General features: G+C 40.9%; 1 protein-coding gene across 1 annotated transcript in view; it reads right to left on the bottom strand.

Annotated features, from left to right (window-relative positions):
- LOC133460965 (trafficking protein particle complex subunit 9-like) overlaps positions 1-24306 on the bottom strand; it is a 162012-nt gene that overhangs the window by 92306 nt on the left and 45400 nt on the right. The window contains exons 11-14 of the mRNA XM_061741675.1: positions 17644-17770; positions 11432-11571; positions 7323-7408; positions 406-532 (exon numbers count right to left, since the gene is read on the bottom strand). Of these exons, the coding sequence (XP_061597659.1) occupies positions 406-532; positions 7323-7408; positions 11432-11571; positions 17644-17770 (480 nt within the window). The remainder of the gene's footprint in view (positions 1-405; positions 533-7322; positions 7409-11431; positions 11572-17643; positions 17771-24306) is intronic.

Genomic DNA, 24306 nt, shown 5'->3' with positions numbered 1-24306 from the left:
CCGAACGATGGAACGAACGATGGAATGAACGACCGAACGATGGAACGAACGATGGAACGAACTAACGAACGATGGAACGAACGACCAACGATGGAACGAAGGAACAAACGATGGAACGAACGATGGAACGAAGGAACGAACGAACGATCGATCGACTGACAAACAAGACGGACGGACGGACGATGGAACGATCGATAGATAGGAAGGACAGACGGATGGACAGAACGAACGAACGATAGAACGAACAAACAAACGAACAAACGAATGAACGAACGAACGAGCAGTTCTGGGTACACCCACCAGGGTAACTGGGTAAAGTCCAGACTCTGGTCTGGTCTCTGGTCTCTAAAGGGGTTCTAGTCTCTAAGGGGGGCGGTGGTCTAGGGTCTCTGGTCCAGGACCTACCATTAACCGTGATGGTACCAGCGGTTCTGGGAACTCCCACCAGGGTAACCGGGTAAAGTCCAGACTCGGCCGGGAGGGAAAGTCCAGCAGGAAGAGACTCGAACTCCACACCGGACGTTAGCAGACCCTGAACACAGACAGAACCATCGGCCAATCAGAGACCAGGAATCACAGTGATGTCATCCATCATCTCTCAAACAGAAAATGTGGCGAAAGAGACAAAAGAGGGGGATAATTCTGGTTAATAATGTTTTAGTCTCCATGACTCAGAATCTGGATTTTAATTTGTGGGAGAAAACTCTTTTTTTTTATCCAGCACCTTCTTTTTGAAGCGCCGGCGCTCTCGTTTGCATATTGGTTTTCAAAATGTACAATTACAACCAATTAAAACAGGTTAAACAGGAAGAGTTTCACCTACATAATAATAATAATAATAATAATAATAGTTTGCACTTATATAGCGCCTTTCAAGAAACCCAAGGTCGCTTTACAGGAAAAAAAACAGGAAAAGAACAAACAAAACAAAAACACAATCGGGACAAAATAACAGGGGAGGGAACCACTTAATGGGGAAAGGCCGGGGTGAAAAGGTGAGTTTTGAGTTGTGCTTAGAAAGAGAAGGGAAGTCACGGATTACGGCATATCCTGCATTTAGCTTCCCAGAGTTTGAATCCATTAAATCGTTTGTAAAAATCCCCAAATAATCCAGTAAAATTGTGGAAATCTTCCTAATTGACATTGTGGGTTATTTCTAGATCCGGTTCTAGATCCGGTTCTAGATCCGGTCCGTGTTCACAGCTCTTCCCACGTTGACGTACGTCGACACATACGTCCAGAGTCGTCTGTGAGATTTGCGAGGCCCTGTGCGAAATGGCTGGGGGGGCCCTCACGAACGAAAATCTTTGGAAAAACCCAAACATTTTTGGAAAAACCCAAAAGTTTTGGGTTTTTCGGGTCAGATCGGGTGTCTATATGCGCCATTTTAACTCTCCAATGATCAAAATACTGGATACCTTCCCCTGCTTTATCATCATCATCTCTTGCCTCGACGCGGGGGACGGCTGCTTGAGACCCGGTCAGATCGGTGATTTTTGTAACAAATTTATCAAACGAGCCTTTCAGAGAGGCATTAAACTCTTCCATTTTCTTTAGTTTTTTTCTTTTTTCATCCCCTGATGGAAATTTCCTGAATCTGTCTCGTTCTCTCGACATTGTGTGACAGTTTGTTCCAACTCCACCGTCTGGATCAGAGCAGCTTGTGTCTGCGCTTGGTCTGATCAGTTGTGTTGAACAACAGACACATATATTTATTGATATGCACAGACTAGTACACATTTAGGTCTGTAATGGAACGTGACTGTTGATATTTATAAGAGAAAAAAGGAAAAAAAAAAGGAAAAAAAAAAAAATGTTGTTGTTTGTTTTTTTTTTTTTTTTTTTTTTTTTTTTTTTTTTCAAAAACGGCCAGCAGTCTGGTCCAGGTCCAGTTTAGTACAAGATACTCAAATTGTATTTTGTACAAGGAGGAAGGAAAACAGTTTTAGAAGTAGAAGTTGTTCCAGGTTGTTTCAGATCTGCAGAACATGAACCTGAACACCAGCCGAGCACGAGACGCCTCGAGGCTGGATTTACATTCCCCTGAACGCACCGCGGCAGCAGCAGCTGGATTTACATTCCCCTGAACGCACCGCGGCGAGCCGCCAGCAGACGGGATGATGTAATGATGCCTCAGCAGACGCTACCTCAGCAGAGAGGAGTCTCCACGGTGATTCAGGGGGACATTATGGGCTGGAATTGAGCGACAGCCGTCTGGGTGAAACAGTTAATCTGCACGGTGCGTTTAAAGGTTAACGAGCTCGTTCCGCCGCCGCTAACGACTGCAGCTCGAGCTGAGAGAGTCGCCGCGGTTCAAACGCCGCCTTTGTCTCCACTAACACTTGACCTTTCCTTCCGCTGATGGAGAGATGAGATAAGAGTTTATCATCACGATGTCTGATCCTGACACCCGACAAACCCGGGGATTATTCGTGGACCCTGTTTTTTTTTGTTTGTTTTTTTTCTCCCCATTCCCACAGTACAATGACTAAATACTAAAATCAATTCTTCTACACCACATCTAAAACAATAGCATGACCCGGTTTTGCATTGCTGCAACCCCATTCCACCTACAATACTCCTTGTTATTTTATTTTTAATTATTATTTTATTTTATTTATTTTATTTATTTTATTTATTTTATTTATTTTATTTATTTTATTTAATTATTATTTTATTTCATTTATTTTATTTTTTATTTTCTGTTTATTTATCTTTTTTCTTCTTTCTTGAGTCCATAACTCCATGCACCACGTATTTTATACCTCTACTCTGCACTTTATAGCTGTGACACTTTACATAGACACTTGCACTTTACTTTAGCCTGCTGCTATAACTTATAACAATAACTTATAAACTATAAATGTAAAAATACTATGAAATGTGTTATGTGCTTGGTTGTATCATCGTGATATTGGTTATATTATTGTACTATTGTATTTTTTTAACTGAACATTAGAATTAGCCAATAGGCTACATTTGGGTGCATCTGCTTTTATTTTGTAAAATGCATAATGATGTGCACTGTCCCTCCTTACCAAATAAAATAAATTGAAATTGAAACTGTTTTACGGACCATCAGGCCCAATATCAATAAACAGGTTTATTTTCATACATAAGGGTTATAAGATGATAAAACATATAAAGCAAAACAAAACAGTCTAATAAATCAAACTTTCTTCAACTCGTTCACGATAACTCATTAATCTTCTACGAATCCACCAATAAAAAGTGTCATCGCACTACGAGTATCAGAAAAAAATATTTGAGGAGAAATTTTTTTTTATTATGCACTTCGAGAAAAAAGTCGAAATGTTTTAGTTTTCCTAAAATCCAACTCCATTTTCTGAGTCTTCGACACGTTTATGTCCAACTCCGGGTCACAATCAGTCGGGACACGAGGACAGAGTCGTCCGCATATTTGATGATGAATTATGTTAAATCTGGGGCCGTCGTCTTTAAAACCGTCTCAAAATATTTCATAACAGACGTCAGTAAATTATCTGCTTTTTTTGGAGTTGTTCATCTTTCTGGTGAACAGTTATCAAAAGTTATTAACCGTTATTAACGGTTATTAACAGTTATTAACTGTTAACAGTTTTTTTTTTTTTTTTTTTAAAGATTTTTTTGGGCTCTAGTGGCCCTTTATTGAAGATGCAGACTGGAAAGGGGTACAGAGAGAGAATGGGGACGACACGCAGCAAAGGTGCGCGGGCCGGGATTCGAACCTGCGACCGCTGCAGGAGGACTGTAGCCTCAGTATATGAGCCGCTGCTTAACCCACTGCGCCACCGAGCGGCCCAACTGTTAACAGTTATTAACGGTTATTAACGGTCATTGACGGTCATTGACGGTCATTAACGGTAATTTACAGTTAATTAAGTTAATTAACAGTTAATTAACGGTTATTAAAAGTTACTAACGGTTATTTACGGTTATGTACGGTTATTAACAATTAATTAACGGTTAATTAACGGTTATTAAAAGTTATTAACGGTCATTAACGGTCATTAACGGTTATTAACGGTTAATTAACGGTTATTAAAAGTTATTAACGGTCATTAACGGTCATTAGCGGTAATTAACGGCCATTCAGAGCTCCACCCACCATGTTCTCCACCCACAGCTCCAAGGGCATGGGGTTGTAAACCATCAGCTGGACCTCACACACGGTTATTAACGTTATTAACAGTTATTAACGGTCATTAACGGTCATTAACGGTCATTGACGTCATTAACGGTTATTAACGGTTATTAACGGTTAATTAACAGTTAATTAACAGTTAATTAACAGTTAATTAACGGTTAATTAACGGTTATTAAGTTATTAACGGTTATTAACGGTTAATTAACAGTTAATTAACGGTTATTAAAAGTTACTAAGGGTTATTAACGTTATTAACAGTTATTAACGGTTATTAACAGTTATTAATGGTTATTAACAGTCATTAACGGTCATTAACGTTATTAACGGTTATTAACAGTCATTAACGGTCATTAACGGTCATTAACGGTTATTAACGGTTAATTAACAGTTAATTAACGGTTAATTAACGGTTATTAAGTTATTAACGGTTATTAACGGTTATTAACAGTTAATTAACGGTTAATTAACGGTTATTAAAAGTTATTAACGGTCATTAACGGTCATTAGCGGTAATTAACGGCCATTCAGAGCTCCACCCACCATGTTCTCCACCCACAGCTCCAAGGGCATGGGGTTGTAAACCATCATCGGACCTCACACACGGTTATTAACGTTATTAACCGTTATTAACGGTCATTAACGGTCATTAACGGGCATTGACGGTCATTAACGGTTATTAACGGTTAATTAACAGTTAATTAACGGTTAATTAACGGTTATTAAGTTATTAACGGTTATTAACGGTTATTAACGGTTAATTAACAGTTAATTAACGGTTATTAAAAGTTACTAAGGGTTATTAACAGTTATAAACAGTTATTAACGGTTATTAGTTATTAACGGTTATTAACAGTTATTAACGGTTATTAACGGTTATTAACAGTTATTAACAGTTATTCACGGTTATTAACAGTTATTAACTGTTATTAAGCGCTCCACCCACCATGTTCTCCACCCACAGCTCAAAGGACATGTTATTGACGGTTATTAACAGTCATTAACAGTTATTAACAGTTATTAACAGTTATTAACGGTTATTAACTGTTATTAACAGTTATTAACGGGTATTAACAGTTATTAACATAAGGGTTATAAGATGATAAAACATATAAAGCAAAACAAAACAGTCTAATAAATCAAACTTTCTTCAACTCGTTCACGATAACTCATTAATCTTCTACGAATCCACCAATAAAAAGTGTCATCGCACTACGAGTATCAGAAAAAAATATTTGAGGAGAATTTTTTTTTTATTATGCACTTCGAGAAAAAAGTCAAAAATGTTTTAGTTTCCCTAAAATCCAACTCCATTTTCTGCGTCTTCGACACGTTTATGTCCAACTCCGGGTCAAGATCAGTCGGGACACGAGGACAGAGTCGTCCGCATATTTGATGATGAATTATGTTAAATCTGGGGCCGTCGTCTTTAAAACCGTCTCAAAATATTTCATAACAGACGTCAGTAAATTATCTGCTGTTTTTGGAGTTGTTCATCTTTCTGGTGAACAGTTATCAAAAGTTATTAACCGTTATTAACGGTTATTAACAGTTATTAACTGTTAACAGTTTGTTTTTGTTTTTTTTTAAAGATTTTTTTGGGCTCTAGTGGCCCTTTATTGAAGATGCAGACTGGAAAGGGGTACAGAGAGAGAATGGGGACGACACGCAGCAAAGGTGCGCGGGCCGGGATTCGAACCTGCGACCGCTGCAGGAGGACTGTAGCCTCAGTATATGAGCCGCTGCTTAACCCACTGCACCACCGAACGGCCCAACTGTTAACAGTTATTAACGGTTATTAACGGTCATTGACGGTCATTGACGGTCATTAACGGTAATTTACAGTTAATTAAGTTAATTAACAGTTAATTAACGGTTATTAAAAGTTACTAACGGTTATTTACGGTTATGTACGGTTATTAACAATTAATTAACGGTTAATTAACGGTTATTAAAAGTTATTAACGGTCATTAACGGTCATTAACGGTTATTAACGGTTAATTAACGGTTATTAAAAGTTATTAACGGTCATTAGCGGTAATTAACGGCCATTCAGAGCTCCACCCACCATGTTCTCCACCCACAGCTCCAAGGGCATGGGGTTGTAAACCATCATCGGACCTCACACACGGTTATTAACGTTATTAACCGTTATTAACCGTTATTAACGGTCATTAACGGTCATTGACGGCCATTAACGGTTATTAACGGTTAATTAACAGTTAATTAACAGTTAATTAACGGTTAATTAACGGTTATTAAGTTATTAACGGTTATTAACGGTTATTAACGGTTAATTAACAGTTAATTAACGGTTATTAAAAGTTACTAAGGGTTATTAACAGTTATAAACAGTTATTAACGGTTATTAACAGTTATTAACGGTTATTAACGGTTATTAACGGTTATTAAGAGTTATTAACGGTTATTAACGGTTATTAACAGTTATTAACAGTTATTCACGGTTATTAACAGTTATTAACTGTTATTAAGCGCTCCACCCACCATGTTCTCCACCCACAGCTCAAAGGACATGTTATTGACGGTTATTAACAGTCATTAACAGTTATTAACAGTTATTAACAGTTATTAACGGTTATTAACTGTTATTATTAACAGTTATTAACAGTTAATTAACGGTTATTAAAAGTTACTAACGGTTATTAACAGTTATAAACAGTTATTAACGGTTATTAACAGTTATTAACGGTTATTAACAGTTATTAACGGTTATTAACGGTTATTAAGAGTTATTAACGGTTATTAACGGTTATTAACAGTTATTAACAGTTATTAACAGTTATTAACAGTTATTAACAGTTATTAACAGTTATTAACAGTTATTCACGGTTATTCACGGTTATTAACAGTTATTAACAGTTATTAACAGTTATTAACTGTTATTAAGCGCTCCACCCACCATGTTCTCCACCCACAGCTCAAAGGACATGTTATTGACGGTTATTAACAGTCATTAAAAGTTATTAACAGTTATTAACGGTTATTCACTGTTATTAACAGTTATTAACGGGTATTAACAGTTATTAACAGTTATTAACGGTTATTAACGTTTATATATGGTTATTAACAGTTATTAACGGTTATTAAAGTTATTAACGGTTATTAACAGTCATTAACGGTTAACAGTTATTAGCATTAATTAAGAGCTCCACCCACCATGTTCTCCACCCGCAGCTCGAAGGGCATGGGGTTGTAAACCATCAGCTGGACCTCACACACGTCTCCCTGGACCCACTGGAAGTCTGGAGACACAAACATATCAGCTCGTTAGAGGGTTCGTTAGTGTTGGACGTCTGGGGAAATACTCAACATCCGAAACAGTTGACAATAATTTCATGAAACATAATTAAATCAGTGTTCGGACATCAGAATTAGGTTTATTAGGTCAGCTTAGAAAACTGTTTTTGACTTCGGATACACCGGCGGCGGCACGATGGTATTGTGTGCCTGTTTTCCAAAGGGTAACACTGGGATAGGGGGAAATACATCTTCACACTGAATATCATACAATACACAGTATCAAGTTGCAAAAAAAACACCCCAGCAGCACACAGAACAGACAGACATCACAAGACTTGCATGTGGGTGTGTGGTTGTGTGGGGGGTCCCCGCACATCCAAGTGATCGCCGTCGTGGCGCTCGAAACCCGGAGACTGTTGGGGGGGGCTGATAAGAGGGAGGAGCCAAGGAAGGCGTGGATGTTGAGGGAAGTGTATGTGTTTTTCAGTGTTCAAGTGTCTGTGACGCGATAAGTCCGTGAACCTTCGCCCAGAGCTGCTCTCAGCCAAATGTCCTTGATGTTATCAGGCGGCTCGTACAGTTCTGAGACAGGGATCCGCAGGTGTTCGTGGGAGAGGGGGAGGGTTAGTGGGGGCAGAGTCATCTTGTTTACATTCCACCAGGAAGATTGTGACCAGAGCGATCGGCCTGAGACCTCTCTGTCCAAGGCCAGATTATAGAATCAACAATTATATTGAAAACAGGCAGCTCCCAGTAACTTTCCGTCTGCCTTCAGTCTCTGGTTCATCAGTGGCAACTTCAATCAGACGAATTTGTGATCAATTCCCACCAAGCCGAGCTTCCAACTTCTCCAAGGTCTTATCCATCTTGCCAATGAGCTCAAAGACGCCGCCAGCCTGCGATTCTGCTCAAGAATCACATCCAGCTTACGGCTTTGCTCCCCCAACGTTAGAGTCTGAGTGTTGATCACCTTGCTTGATCCTTCAGCCACGTCCGGCAGCTCTGAAAGAGCCAAAACAGCTGTCGACGACTTACGCGTTTGTCGGTACACCAGGAATCCCCCTCCTCCGATCAGGAGGATGATCAGGAGAAATCCTGCTATCATAAATCCAACTATGAAGCATCTTCAACGTCCTCGACAGACAGAATTTTGAGACACAACGGTTTCCAGTATTTGTAGGAATCCATTGTGTATCCAGAAAAAATGTCCCATCGGGGCAGGAGGGCTCCCTTACCCCCTGACTTCTGGTTGCAAAAATTTGGTCAATTGTGCTGAGAGACCAGTTAATCAATTCCATGATTGTAGAGTTTCGGAGGAGTGAAGAGAAGAGACTCTGAAGACGAGACAACAAACAGTAGCAGGGCAGGCAGATAAGGGAGAGAGCAGAAAAAGTGTCCGCCTTCGTCAAGAGCCGGAAGTTAAAACATCTCCTGACACGCTTCGAGTTTCTCCTCAGGACCAAAACATGGTGACCAACTATTACTTTTCATCCATCCATCCATCCATCCATCCATCATCCATCATCTATCCATCCATCCATCCATCCATCCATCCATCCATCATCCATCATCCATCACCCATCCATCCATCCATGATGTAGAGATAAGAGTCTTATCTCAAAGGTACGACCCCCTCCCCCCCTCCACGTCTGCATCCACACCCTGACAGAGATGCCGGTGCGAGTCCCCGGACCGACCAATCTCTATTCTGAAATGCTTCCGAGTTCATCAGGAAAGTCCATTTTTGAGAACAGACTTGGAAAAGAGCCTGAAAACCAGCTCAGTCTCTGCAGCAGCAGATTTATGGACCTGCAGCCGAGCACCCTGGGAAATTAAGCCGTCTACAGAAAGACATCCATAATATAACTGTCTCCTCAGCGAACACCACCTGAGGTCTGGACGGAGGCAAAGCTCTGATAGACGCCAATTAACAGGGAAATATATGAATATAAATATAGCTCTGACATGCACCCAAAAACAAACACACAAATACACACAAAACACTGGGAAATACACAAAAAAAAACTGGGAAATACATCCAAAAAACTGGGAAATACATCCAAAAAACTGGGAAATACATCCAAAAAACTGGGAAATACACCCAAAACAAACACACAAGTGTGTTTCTGCCGTCTGACCTGGACAACCTGGACCACAGGCTTCAGACTGAGACGCATCATCCATCCATCCATCATCCATCCATAAGTTTGTTTATTTATCCATCCATCCATCCATTTATACACAATATCTGCCAATTAACTGTCAAATAGACCCAAAAACCAACACTTTAGTGTTTCTGCTGAGAGCCGGTGATTCCCCCCGATGGTACGAGGGCCGCGAGGTTGGAACTTCATCTGGCTCCGACTGCGAAGCTGCAGATACTCAGATACTCTGATCTGAAACCCATCAGGATCATTGATCTCTGCTCCTGAATAATGGATGAACCAGATCTGGCGCTGGACTGATATTCATGAATGAGAGATGAGGCAGCGCCACAAACACCAGAGCAGCCAGAAACCAACTACCCAGGAAGGAAAGGCTCTCTCACATCCAATTTGAGGGGTGGAATAACAAAGATAAGAAACTGCTAGATACTCCTGGCAGCGAGCTAAAAAGCTGTTACAAACAGGTGGTTAAAACCTGAATCCCCCACTATAGATGAATGCATAGGAATAATATATGAAATATGTGTCATGGAAAAGTTGTCATTCTCTACGGAAGAGTATCAGGGCCAGGCAGGAGAAAAATAAAAATAATATTTTAGAGGAAGATTTTTTTTTTTCATTATGCAATTCAATTCAATTCAATTTTATTTATATAGCGTCTAATACAACAAAAGTTGTCTCTAGAGCAGTGATTCCCAACCTGTGGGCTGCGGCCCCCTGGTGGGCCGCGAAGGTATTGCAAGTGGGCCACCAAATCATTTCCAAAAAAGTATGATTTTTGTGTGTGGGGGAATATAATTATATACAAATATACAGAATAATGTTTTAAATGTTAAAACTCAGCTATGCGATCAACACTCTGACTTTTACGTTTGGGGAGCAGGCCCGTAAGCTGGATGCGATTCTCTAACAGAACCGCAGGCTGGCGGCGTCTTTGAGCTCATTAACAAGATTGATAACACCCTGGAGAAGTTGGGAGCTCAGGCTTGCCGGAATTGATCACAATTCGTCTGATTGGAGTCGCCGCTGATGAACCAGAGACTGAAAGGCAGACGGAAAATTACTGAGGCTGCCTGTTTTCAAAATAATTGCTGATTCTACAATCTGCCCTCGACAGAGCGGTCTTGGGCCGATCGCTCCTGGTCACAATCTTCCTGGTGGAATGTAAACAAGATGACTCTGCCCCCACTAACCTAAACTAAATTATATTAAAAATGATTAAATATTATTTTCATTATTTTGTTTTGTTTTCCTTCAAGTATTAGACATGTGACAAGCAAATGAGCAATAGGAACTTTTTTTGTTAATGGTCGGACCACTTTGCAGCGGGACTGCATTGCACTTGACTTATTTACGTTTGATGCCGATACCTTTCAATAAAAAAGTGCTCTGACAACGCATTATATGGCCTTTGTATTTAGGGGGTCGGAGGTGGGCCGCGAACATTTTTGAGACATAAAAGTGGGCCCTGAGTTGGAAAAGGTTGGGAACCACTGCTGTAGACGCTTTCCAGACATCCAGAACATGAACATAAACCCCCGAGCACTTCAAGAACAAAAGTCGAAATGTTGAGAAAAAAGTGGAAATGCCTGGATGAAGGTCTGGATGGAGGACCTACCCATCCACCTACCAACCAAACAAGGTGTGGATGGACATACGGTCCTGGCAGCTCAGCTTGGAGGTGAATTATGATCAGAAAGAAACAGAAGTACTGAGGTCTTAAATGGAAGGAGTAGGACGGAGAGATATTTGTGTGAAAATGAACCAGGCAAAAAAAGTGAACTCAAACCTAAAAGCAGCTACTTTTACCCCCTCCCAGTACTAGCGGAGTCCCCCCACCCCGGTGTCCTGCAGACTCACCGATCTTGTCCTTGTCACCCCCCCGGGTGTGCAGGATGATGGGGGAGTAGATGAAGGGACTGGCCGTGGACACGTTCCCCTGCAGACCCTTCAGCTTGTGAGGACGGAGGCTGACGGGGAGGTTGAGCAGTTTCACCGACCTGGAGGAGACGGAGGGTTAGGGTTAGAGACACGACCTTTAAACCTCAAAACTTTACTGTTAGGGGGTTAAAGTTTTATACCTCAAAATACCTCAAAACTTTACCTTTAGGGGGTTAAAGTTTTATACCTCAAAACTTTACTGTTAGGGGGTTAGAACGAACGAACGAACGAACAATAGTACGAACGAACGAAAGAACGAACGAACAAAAAATAGTACGAACGCACGAACAATAGTACGAACGAACGAACGAACGAACGAACGAACAATAGTACGAACGAACGAACAAACGAACAATAGTACGAACGAACGAACGAACAATAGTACGAACGAACAAACGAACGAACAATAGTACGAACGAACAATAGTACGAACGAACGAACGAACAATAGTACGAACGAACGAACAAACAAACAATAGTACGAACGAACGAACAAACGAACAATAGTACGAACGAACGCACGAACAATAGTACGAACGAACGAACAAACGAACAATAGTACGAATGAACAAACGAACGAACGAACAATAGTATGAACGAACGAACAATAGTAAGAATGAAGGAACGAACAATAGTTCGAACGAACGAACGAACGAACAAACAATAGTAAGAACGAACGAACGAACGAACAAACAAACAAACAATAGTACGAACGAACGAACGAACGAACGAACGAACGATAGTACGAACGAACGAACGAACGAACGAACAGGTGGTAACCATGGTAACCATCTCCAGGATAGGATGCTAGTCTATCTGGATACTTCCCCTAGCAAAGCTAGCTAGGTAAAGCTAGGGACCCATTCATACACCTGGTGAAGTGAGGAAGCCGAGAGTAAAGCATCTTTCCCAAGGATAAGCCCAAAGTGACGCCAGTGCCAGGATTCAAACCCACGACCTTCAGGTCATGAAGGCTGGATTCTGGTTCTGCGTTAAATCGACACCGAGCGTGTCGGCGTGCAGGTTGCGCCACGTCGCGCACCCCATGCCGCACGCCACGCCGTGCCTGACGTGCACCTCCCAAAAATTGTAGCTACGCGCCGAGAGGTCGCAGCCCAACGCAGACCGAGAGGCTGTGATTGGTTCGCTTGGTAGCAACGCATTTCCAGTTCCAGTTCGTGAAGCAGTCGTGAACTTTCAGTGCTCTTTTCTTCGTGTGTGTGTGATTTATTTTGTTTTGGTTTTTTACACAATAGTTGTCCTAAAGTATATGAAGACTTTAGTGACTGAGTCATGTGACCAGTTCTGGCTGAATGAGTCAGCAGCTGAGCTCTGGTTGTCACGGCAACAAGAACCTCTCTTCAGAACCTTCCGGTTTGGCTGTGAGAAAAACCCAGATTTTGGCTTCTGACAAGGTCTCAAATAACTCCGATTTGTGATCAAACCGTAGCTCGTAGCACAAAAACAAAAACATCGTGAGAGACACAGAACCCGGCAGATTCTGACAATCTTAATTTTATTCAGATATTCCTTAAAATGAGTGAGTAAGCTCAGTGCGAAGGCGGAGTGAGATTCTTTTGAAGAAAACGTTTGATTACATTGCAGTCAATGGGGACTGAGACAGGTATTGGCGCCGCTCTAGCCTCCCCCGTTTAAATTTTGTGCATACCCCGCCTGTCAAAGTCACATTTTATGAATCCCAACACCTATGTCTACATTCTGACCAAAAGTTATTTGTCTCCTTTTTACGGTTTGCCCGTGAGCTCGAGTTACAAATATAAAATTCAGGTAATTTTTAACGGCTTCTCACACTCTACCAACCGACATTCCGCACTCAGCTTTGACGAAAAAGTGATTTCCAGTCCTCGCTTGTGTGCTCATATTTTGAAAAGTGTACATCTTAGGAAAAAACTGTTTGGTGTTTTGGAGAGAAGAGAAGTTTTCCTCCGTTTTTAAGTTTGAATGACATTTTTACGTGCCGGTATGAGAAAGTTAGGTGACTCAGAAAAAAGGTGAATTTTGGCTTTTTTTTTTTACTTCCTCTCATACACAGTGTGACATTCCGCGCCACACACATACATGGGAAAATCTCCCCATTAGTTTGGAAATCTGGAAATAGTTTTGCACTTTATGCGAAAACTATTTGTGCGATCGCTCTGAAAATTCACAGGACTGTAGTTAAATTCAGGGCCTACAACTTTCTAAATCGGTTCGAAATTTTTCGAGTAACGGTGTGCGAGTGGTGAGGCCCCAAAGTTCTCCCAATGCGTTACGGATGGCCCAAAAAGCGCACGTTTTCGCACGTTGCGCAAAAACGTGCACACCAATCGCTAATTAAAGTCAGACCACTCGATTCCCGATAAGGGCGCACGTTTCTACGTTTTTACTTTTCACGTTTTCTCAAAGCTGCGGGACTAGTTACGCACCAAAGTTTATACAGAAGAATAAATAATAAGCCTGAGCAATATTAAGAGTTCCTCTGGCGCAGCCGTGGCACTACTGATAAAAAATCCAGTCTGAGTCGTTCGTTGGTGAATCCGGAGCAGATTTCGCAGGGAGGAGGTGATTTTATTGCAGATCTGCTCAGATTTATGGATGATTTGGTGAATCCACAGCAGATTTCCAGTAGGAGGTGATTTTATTGCAGATCTGCTCAGATTTATGGATGGTTTGGTGAATCCGGAGCAGATTTCCAGTAGGAGGTGATTTTATTGCAGATCTTCTCAGATTTATGGATGGTTTGGTGAATCCACAGCAGATTTCCAGTAGGAGGTGATTTTATTGCAGATCTGCTCAGATTTATGGATGGTTTGGTGAACGAGGCCCTTTGGGAGTTAAACCATCATTAAATTCATTAGTGCCAAACCATAAAGTCTTTATTAAAGTGAATATGTTTGACATACGAAGGTTCTGCAGCAGTAATGATCCTGATAACACACCGACCGACTGGGGGTTTATTAATACACGAATGGGTTTTATTAAAACACTGACTGGGGTTTTATTAATACTCTCGTTATCAGGGAAGTTCTGTCCTCGTTCCTGCAGCTGCTGCAGATGTTTGAGAGTGGAACCTTCAGCCGAAGCAGGACGTAAATCTGAGACTCTTTAATGAAACAGTCATGAATATTCATGGTTAGCGGTAGAATAAACACATTAGCAGCTGGAAATAGTTCCCTGGGGGAAGTAGAACGAAGGAGTGGCTTTAGTTCTGGAAGTACGGAAGAGTATCAGGGCCGGGCAGGAGAAAAATACAAATAATATTTTAGAGGAGGAAGATTTTTTTCATTAGCCTATGCACTTGTTGAGAAAAAAGTCGAAATGTCGAGAAAAAAGTCGAAATGTTGAGCAAAAAAGTCAAAATGTTGAGAAAAAAGTCGAAATGTTGAGAAAAAAGTCGAAATGTTGAGAAAAAAAGTCAAAATGTTGAGAAAAAAGTCAAAATGTCGAAGAAAAAAAAAGTCGAAATGTTGAGAAAAAAGTCAAAATGTAACAAAGAAGTCGAAATTGTCAAGAAAAAAGTCAAAATGTCAAGAAAAAAGTTGAAATTGTCAAGAAAAAAGTTGAAATGTCGAGAAAAAAGTCAAAATGTCGAGATTAATGTTGAAGTACAATTTTGAGAAAAAAGTCAAAATGTTGAGAAAAAAGTCAAAATGTTGAGAAAAAAGTCGAAACGTCGAGAAAAAAAGTCGAAATGTTGAGAAAAAAAGTCGAAATGTTGAGAAAAAAGTCGAAATGTCAAGAAAAAAGTCGAAATGTCGAGAAAAAAGTTGAAATTGTCAAGAAAAAAGTCGAAATGTCGAGAAAAAAGTCAAAATGTCGAGATTAATGTTGAAGTACAATTTTGAGAAAAAAGTCAAAATGTTGAGAAAAAAGTCGAAATGTTGAGAAAAAAGTCGAAATGTCGAGAAAAAAGTCAAAATGTCGAGATTAATGTTGAAGTACAATTTTGAGAAAAAAGTCAAAATGTTGAGAAAAAAGTCGAAATGTTGAGAAAAAAAGTTGAAATGTCGAGAAAAAAAGTCGAAATGTCGAGAAAAAAAGTTGAAATGTCGAGAAAAAAGGTCGAAATGTCGAGAAAAAAGTCGAAATGTCGAGAAAAAAAGTCAAAATGTCGAGAAAAAAAGTCGAAATGTCAAGAAAAAAGTCGAAATGTCGAGAAAAAAGTTGAAATGTCGAGTTATTTACTGTTTAATTGTGTCTTGCCGCTTTTATTGTTGATGTAAAGCACTTTGAATTACCTTGTGCTGAATTGTGATATACAAATAAACCTTATTTAGAGAGCAGTTTTCACAGATAAAAATCACAAAATGCTTTTCAATAACAGACAGAAGCAGAAAGACAAGCTCAGACAAAAAAACAAAGCACATAAAACACATAAAAACAGATTGAACAGGTACAATAACATAAAAAGGGGAGTAACATTAAAACTATTGGTTAACCAGAGGCAGATTTAAATAAAAGTGTCTTGAGCTGGAGCTTAAACAGTGATGGAGTATTTTAAACCCATGGGGGTTTATGGTAAATGTTTGTTTGACCCAGTCAGTCGAGCTGCTGCTGCTGCTGAATCCTGGGAGGTGAAGCTTTTATCGACTGATGGAAACAGAGTTGCAGTAAATCAATACGGATGAGATGAAATAAGGAATGAGGGAACGAGGGAACGAGGGAATGAGGGAACGAGGGTCTCCCCGTCACCAGGAGAAACCCGGCCCTCAGTTAACTCACATCACGGAGGTGCTGACTGACTGCAGCCCTCAGTAGTCATAGATTTAGCAAGAAATCAGAGTTATCGTTTTACTTTTTTTAATTGATTTAAAGACATTTTACTTTAGATGAAACACTGTTAAAAAGCCCCGCACAGAACATCCAAGTGATCGCCGTCTGGCGCTTGAACCCGGAGACTGTTGGGGGGGCTGATAAGAGGGAGGAGCCGAGGAAGGCGTTTGAATTGAGGGAATTGTGTGTGTTTATCAGTAAGCGTCTCTGTGAAGCGATGAGTCCGTCTGTGAACCTCCGCCCAGAGCTGCTCTCAGCCAAATGTCCTTGATGTTATCAGGCGGCTCGTACAGTTCTGAGACAGGGATCCACAGGTGTTCGTGGTAGAGGGGAGGGTTAGTGGGGGCAGAGTCACCTTGTTTACATTCCACCAGGAAGATTGTGACCAGGAGCGGTCGGCCCAAGACCGCTCTGTCGAGGGCAGATTATAGAATCAACAATTATTTTGAAAACAGGCAGCCCAGTAATTTTCCGTCTGCCTTTCAGTCTCTGGTTCATCAGCGGCGACTCCAATCGGCGAATTGTGATCAATTCCGGCCAAGCCGAGCTCCCAACTTCTACAGGTTGTTATCAATCTTGTTAATGAGCTCAAAGACCCCCGCCAGCCTGCGGTTCTGTTGGAGAATCGCATCCAGCTTACCGGCCTGCTCCCCAAACGTAAAAGTGTTGATCGCCTTGCTTGATCCTTCTGCCACGTCCGGCAGCTCTGAAAGAGCCAGAACAGCTGTCGACGACGTTTGTCGATACATCAGGAAACCCCCACCTCCTATCAAGAGGATGATCAAGAGAAATCCTGCTATCATAAATCCAATTATGAAGCATCTTCAACGTCCTCGACAGACAGAATCGCCAAACACAAAGGCTTCCAGTATTTGTAGGAATCCATCGTGTATCCGGCAAAAAATGTCCCATCGGGGCAGGAGGGCTCCCTTAACCCCTGACTTCTTGTTGAAGAAATTTGGTCAATTGTGCTGAGAGACCAGTTAATCAATTCCATGATTGTAGAGTTTTGGAGGAGTGAAAAGGAGAGACTCTGAAGACGAGACAGGACAAAAGCAGTAGAGGGAGCAGAAAAAGCGTCCGCCTTCGTCGAGAGTCGGAAGAAGAAATGCTCCTTGACCTTCATCGCCTCTTCTTCTGATTGGTTGTCCCTATTTTCTACTATAACTTTTGAATGGTTTGACATAGAGAGTCGTGGGTGGTGTCATCGGACTCGGTTTTGAGTCCTTGATCTTTATTGATGGAAATTGCACGCGCGAGGGCCCGTTCATCACTGCTGCAGCTTTAATTGTTTTTTGTGTTTTTGGGCCGATACGGCTCTTTCAGCGTTTTCTGCTCTTACCGGACGACTGGACTTACCGGACGATGGGCAGCTTGGTGAAGGGAACCGGCGGCAGCTTGAGTCCGTCGGGCAGCGTGATGATCTCCATCCCCCCCGGACACTTGGAGGTGTAGTTCTCCAGACTCTGGGTCACCTCCTTCTTCTCTGGAGAGAGAACCAGATACAGGAACATCAACACCAACCCTACATCCTCCCCCCCCCAGACCAGGGGTCGGAAACCCGCGGCTCTTTAGCGCCGCCCTAGTGGCTCCTGGAGCTTTCTCAAAAATGTTTGACCTTTTTTTTTTCCTTTTTTTCTTCTTTTTTTCTCTTTTTTCTTCTTTCTTTTTTTCCCTCTTTTTTTCCTTTTTTTCTTCTTTTTTTTCTCTCTTTCTTTTCTTTTTTTCCCTTTTTTTCTTCTTTTTTTGTCTTTTTTTCTTCTTTCTTTTTTTTTTCCTTTTTTTCTTATTTTTTTTCTCTTTTTTTCCTTTCTTTTTTTTTCCTTTTTTACTTCTTTTTTTTCTCTTTCTTTTTTCCTTCCTTTTTCCTTCCCTTTTTAATCTCGATATTCTGACTTTTTTCTCGACATTTCGACTTTTTTTCTTCCTTTTTCCTTCCCTTTTTAATTTCGACATTTCGACTTTTTTCTCAACATTTCGCCTTTTTTCTCGAAATTTCCCACTTTTTTCTCGAAATTTTGACTTTTTTCTCAACATTTCGACTTTTTTTCTTCCTTTTTCCTTCCCTATTTAATCTCGACATTTTGCCTTTTTTCTCAAAATTTTGACTTTTTTCTCAACATTTCGACATTTCAACTTTTTTCTCGACATTTTGCCTTTTTTCTCGACATTTCAACTTTTTCCTCGAAATTTTGACTTTTTTCTCGACATTTCGCCTTTTTTTCCTTCCTTTTTCCTTCCCTTTTTGATCTCGATATTTCAACTTTTTTCTCGACAGATACAGGAACACCACCGATCCTCCGGTTCCCCCAGGGCCGTATCTCTGAGGGTTAATGATGCGTGAGGTTTGTGGAGCGAGAGCTTCAGCTTCCAGGGAAACTCCCAGCTTTATTGGATCATCAATACCTTTAGAGAGAGGACATTACTGCTCATTCAGCCGAGTAATCTGCTCTGGCTCTGCAGGTTCCAGCTGCGTCCGTCGATGGACAAGGTCATTAACGGAGAGACGCTACAGGATCCACAACGCTAACAGATACGGAGCTGGGAGGATCCATGAGACGCGTTTACGTGTTTACCCCCAGTAGTGTAGTTTCTGTCAGCCTGTTTCAGTTCTAGTTTCAGTCTAGTCTATGGGTCAAGCTATTGTAACCCACATGAAACAAGTGGTTACTAAACCTGTATATGTGATTTAGGGATGTAATGTGATGAGGCATTGTGACACTGTGGCTGACGTGAAGCTCCAGCTTCCTCCTCCTGCAGGGGCGACACCTTGGAACTGGCTTCAACCACTTGAACCACGGGAATGCCATATGACGACGTAATTTACAACTTAGTAAGAGTCATGCCAAATGCCCGATAACGGCATTTGGCCACAGATCACATCTGACTGTAAATTGCTTTTTGTCTCTCACTTGGCTTGTTTATTCCTGCCTTTTGTGCTTTGAACTTACTGTATAAAAGTCATGATTTCAACCACTCTGGGTCGGAACACCAACTCAGACCTGATCTGTGTAGGTCTGCTCACCGCCGGCTACTGAATAAAAGGTAACCCTTTCTTTTACAGTACAGTAATAACCAGGTAATACCATGGTAATTACACTGTAATTACCTAGTAGTACCTTGTATTTACAAGGTAATTACATGGTAACTACCGGGTAATTTACCCAGTAAGTACTAGGTAATTATTACGTATTTTCGTGTACCATGTAATTATGTGTATTTACCATGTAATAACATTGTAAATACCTGCGTAGGTCCGCTCACCGCCGGCTTACTGAATAAAACTCACTACACCACAGCGGATTTCTGAACTGGATTTTTATATTATTCTCCGACAAATGTCATGCTCGACCACAGAGTGGCGCACCAGTTTTTTATGTGTCTCGGGTCGCTCCCTCTCTTCCGGTTAAGACATCGACCTGAAAAACCTGTCCGAACAAACGAAAGAACTCCCGGAACCGAATCCTGTGTGTGAGAAAGCTAACGGAGGAGCTGCATCCGTCTGTCTCTCGTTGTGAACTCCGGTAAGCCGTCCATAACCACTGGCAGCTAGTAGGCCAAACCTCGACGTTAGCTTGTCCACATTAGCCTCGTGCTAACGGCACAACGGCCTTGTTTAGATACTTTTCCTGAAACCAATTGGAGTTATGGCATTTATGTCTAATGTTTAAAACCACTGTGGTACAGATTGTATCATTGTAATTGACCTAGAATGTCTTACAAAAGATCACTAAAAGCGCTAGTGATATGCTAACGGCTCTCCAGTGTTCGCCTCCCTCCATCCACCTCTCACCCGCCCAGGGTCTGCTGTCTACACCCGTTTCCATGGTGGTCTCTGTAGTCCTGGTTCCATGGTGGTCTCTGTAGTCCACCTACTAACCAGTTACCAACATATGTAACTCTTAGTTCTCCAGCTAACGATCATACTTATATGTCTGCTCTTTTCTCTTATCTGCAACTCTTTTGGACAACATATCCGTGTCTCTATCTGTTCTGCATCCTCTCTTTTCCTGCTCTACCTGGTCCCCCCAGGAGGGTCCCCCCTTCTGATCCAGGTTTTGGTCCAGGTTTCTTCATGATCCGAGACAACTTGTGTCGTAACAGACGCTTTAAAAATAAAGCTGAATTGTTGGGATTGTTGAATTTAACATTCAGCTCAGTGAGGTTTCTGGGTCTGACAGATATTTTCCTTCTCTATTTATTTCCATTGTGTTTCTGGGAGCTTTGGACCGTCAGACTTTGAGGTAAATCTGCTGGAACATTCTCTCCTCAGAAGTCGACCACCTTGAACACTTTCCAGAGAATAAACCTTGTAGCTGAAAAACGCTGAGCCCAAACTGTTGGGAAATGGTTTCATAAACCTGCCACTGCTTCTCTGAGGCTACTGCTTATATCTTTCCCTCCTGGCACCACGTTACACCCTTGGATTCTCCAAAAACCAACGATCCTTGGGTTTTCTGCAGATTTTCACGCCTGACGATCATCAATCAATGATCCAGTTCATCACGTGGTCTTGAGATTCTTTACCTGATTTTAGATTTCTGGGGGAAACGTCAAAGCCGTTTGTTTTCCCTTGTGATGCTGATTATTCTGATGCTGATTATTCTGATGCTGATTATTCTGATTATTCTGATGCTGATTATTCTGGGATGCTGATTATTCTGATGCTGGTTATTCTGATGCTGATTATTCTGATGCTGATTATTCTGATTATTCTGATGCTGATTATTCTGGGATGCTGATTATTCTGATGCTGGTTATTCTGATGCTGATTATTCTGATGCTGATTATTCTGATGCTGATTATTCTGGGATGCTGATTATTCTGATGCTGATTATTCTGATGCTGATTATTCTGATGCTGATTATTCTGGGATGCTGATTATTCTGATGCTGATTATTCTGATGCTGATTATTCTGATGCTGATTATTCTGGGATGCTGATTATTCTGATGCTGATTATTCTGATGCTGATTATTCTGGGATGCTGATTATTCTGATGCTGATTATTCTGATGCTGATTATTCTGATGCTGATTATTCTGGGATGCTGATTATTCTGGGATGCTGATTATTCTGGGATGCTGATTATTCTGGGATGCTGGTTATTCTGATGCTGGTTATTCTGATGCTGATTATTCTGGGATGCTGGTTATTCTGATGCTGATTATTCTGATGCTGATTATTCTGGGATGCTGGTTATTCTGATGCTGATTATTCTGATGCTGATTATTCTGATGCTGATTATTCTGGTGATGCTGATTATTCTGATGCTGATTATTCTGATGCTGATTATTCTGATGCTGATTATTCTGGGATGCTGGTTATTCTGATGCTGATTATTCTGATTATTCTGATGCTGATTATTCTGGTGATGCTGATTATTCTGATGCTGATTATTCTGATGCTGATTATTCTGGGATGCTGATTATTCTGATGCTGATTATTCTGATGCTGATTATTCTGATGCTGATTATTCTGGGATGCTGATTATTCTGATGCTGATTATTCTGATGCTGATTATTCTGATGCTGATTATTCTGGGATGCTGATTATTCTGGGATGCTGATTATTCTGGGATGCTGATTATTCTGGGATGCTGGTTATTCTGATGCTGGTTATTCTGATGCTGATTATTCTGGGATGCTGGTTATTCTGATGCTGATTATTCTGATGCTGATTATTCTGGGATGCTGGTTATTCTGGGATGCTGGTTATTCTGATGCTGATTATTCTGATGCTGATTATTCTGATGCTGATTATTCTGATGCTGATTATTCTGATGCTGATTATTCTGGTGATGCTGATTATTCTGATGCTGATTATTCTGATGCTGATTATTCTGATGCTGATTATTCTGGGATGCTGGTTATTCTGATGCTGATTATTCTGATTATTCTGATGCTGATTATTCTGGTGATGCTGATTATTCTGATGCTGATTATTCTGGGATGCTGGTTATTCTGATGCTGATTATTCTGATTATTCTGATGCTGATTATTCTGGGATGCTGATTATTCTGGGATGCTGATTATTCTGGGGTGCTGATTATTCTGATGCTGGTTATTCTGATGCTGATTATTCTGATGCTGATTATTCTGGGATGCTGGTTATTCTGGGATGCTGGTTATTCTGATGCTGATTATTCTGATGCTGATTATTCTGATGCTGATTATTCTGGTGATGCTGATTATTCTGATGCTGATTATTCTGATGCTGATTATTCTGATGCTGATTATTCTGGGATGCTGGTTATTCTGGGATGCTGATTATTCTGATGCTGATTATTCTGATGCTGATTATTCTGATGCTGATTATTCTGGGATGCTGGTTATTCTGATGCTGATTATTCTGATTATTCTGATGCTGATTATTCTGGTGATGCTGATTATTCTGATGCTGATTATTCTGGGATGCTGGTTATTCTGATGCTGATTATTCTGATTATTCTGATGCTGATTATTCTGGGATGCTGATTATTCTGATGCTGATTATTCTGATTATTCTGGGATGCTGATTATTCTGGGATGCTGATTATTCTGATGCTGATTATTCTGATGCTGATTATTCTGATGCTGATTATTCTGATGCTGATTATTCTGATGCTGGTTATTCTGGTGATGATTATTCTGATGCTGATTATTCTGATGCTGATTATTCTGATGCTGATTATTCTGATGCTGATTATTCTGATGCTGATTATTCTGATGCTGATTATTCTGATGCTGGTTATTCTGGTGATGATTATTCTGATGCTGATTATCTACCTGGTCCCTGAGACCAGGTAGACCACCTGCAGGTCTGGACCTGGTCTCAGGGACCAGGTCTACTGGGCCTGATCCCTGGGTCCCCCACAATGCTGACCAGGCAGCATTTCTCCTTCCAGACCCCAGCAGAACAAACCTCTCTCAGCTCTGTTTGTGTGTTGAGGCTGAACTAATATCTGCAGTGTTTATCTCAGCCTGAGCAAAGCTGCAGACGATTCTGTTAGTGTTCAATATTTCAGAAGCTCTCGCCTTGCCCCCACTGTCCTCTCCTGCTAGTAAACACGGATCACCAGCCTCTCCTGCAAACACGACCCCCCGTCCTCTCGTTGGTAAACCCGGTCCTGCTGCTGCTCAGGGTTCTACTGTGTTGGATGAAGCCGTGGCTGCAACAGGGTGAGGGAGTGAGAGGGTGATGGTGTAGTGGCAGATGGACTAATAATCACTTAATTGAATGCTATTAAACGTAGTAATGTTTTCAAGTCCAACACTGAAGCCGGGAGAGAAACACCAGTGCAGTTCTCCAGTATAATACAGATACATGTGTGTGTAACCCGAGACTTCACTAAACTTTGATTAACCTTAAAACATGTGATTGGGATATCGATGTCTGGCCTTCAGGCTATTTACAGTCTCTCCAGCGGTCTGGATGTCAGGGAAGTCCCAGCTGGCTGAAGGAGGGAATTGATTACCAGCTTTTTAAAAATACAGGACCATTTGTCCGACCTCCGGTAAAATTAATAGGTAATAAATAACTGTGGAAAGTTGGAGAAAATAAGCCAAAAGATACTTCAGGGCCGGTGGAGGAGCAACTGGATAAAAGGTAGAAAACTTTCCAGTGAAACTTCATACTGAGCTCCGGGGCTGCTTCTCATGCAGGTACATTATAACTCTACAATAAACCATTATAACTCTACAATAAACCATTATAACTCTACAATAAACCATTATAACTCTACAATAAACCATTATAACTCTACAATAAACCATTATAACTCGACAATAAACCATTATAACTCGACAATAAACCATTATAACTCTACAATAAACCATTATAACTCTACAATAAACCATTATAACTCTACAATAAACCACCAGTGGACGGGGAACCAGCTGAATCTCATCACTGACTTCTCTTCAACTCATCGATATAAGTGTTAGACTTATTTAAAGAAGTATAGTTTATTGGTCATCCAGACGAGTCACAACAATGGTTCGGGTTTGGGTGAGAGGGTGAGGGTTCTGGTTCTCACCTTGGTC

Source organism: Cololabis saira, chromosome 15 (genome assembly GCF_033807715.1).
Source record: "Cololabis saira isolate AMF1-May2022 chromosome 15, fColSai1.1, whole genome shotgun sequence".
NCBI classification, from domain to species: Eukaryota; Metazoa; Chordata; class Actinopteri; order Beloniformes; family Belonidae; genus Cololabis; species Cololabis saira.
This window is presented reverse-complemented; position numbering and strand designations above follow the sequence as displayed.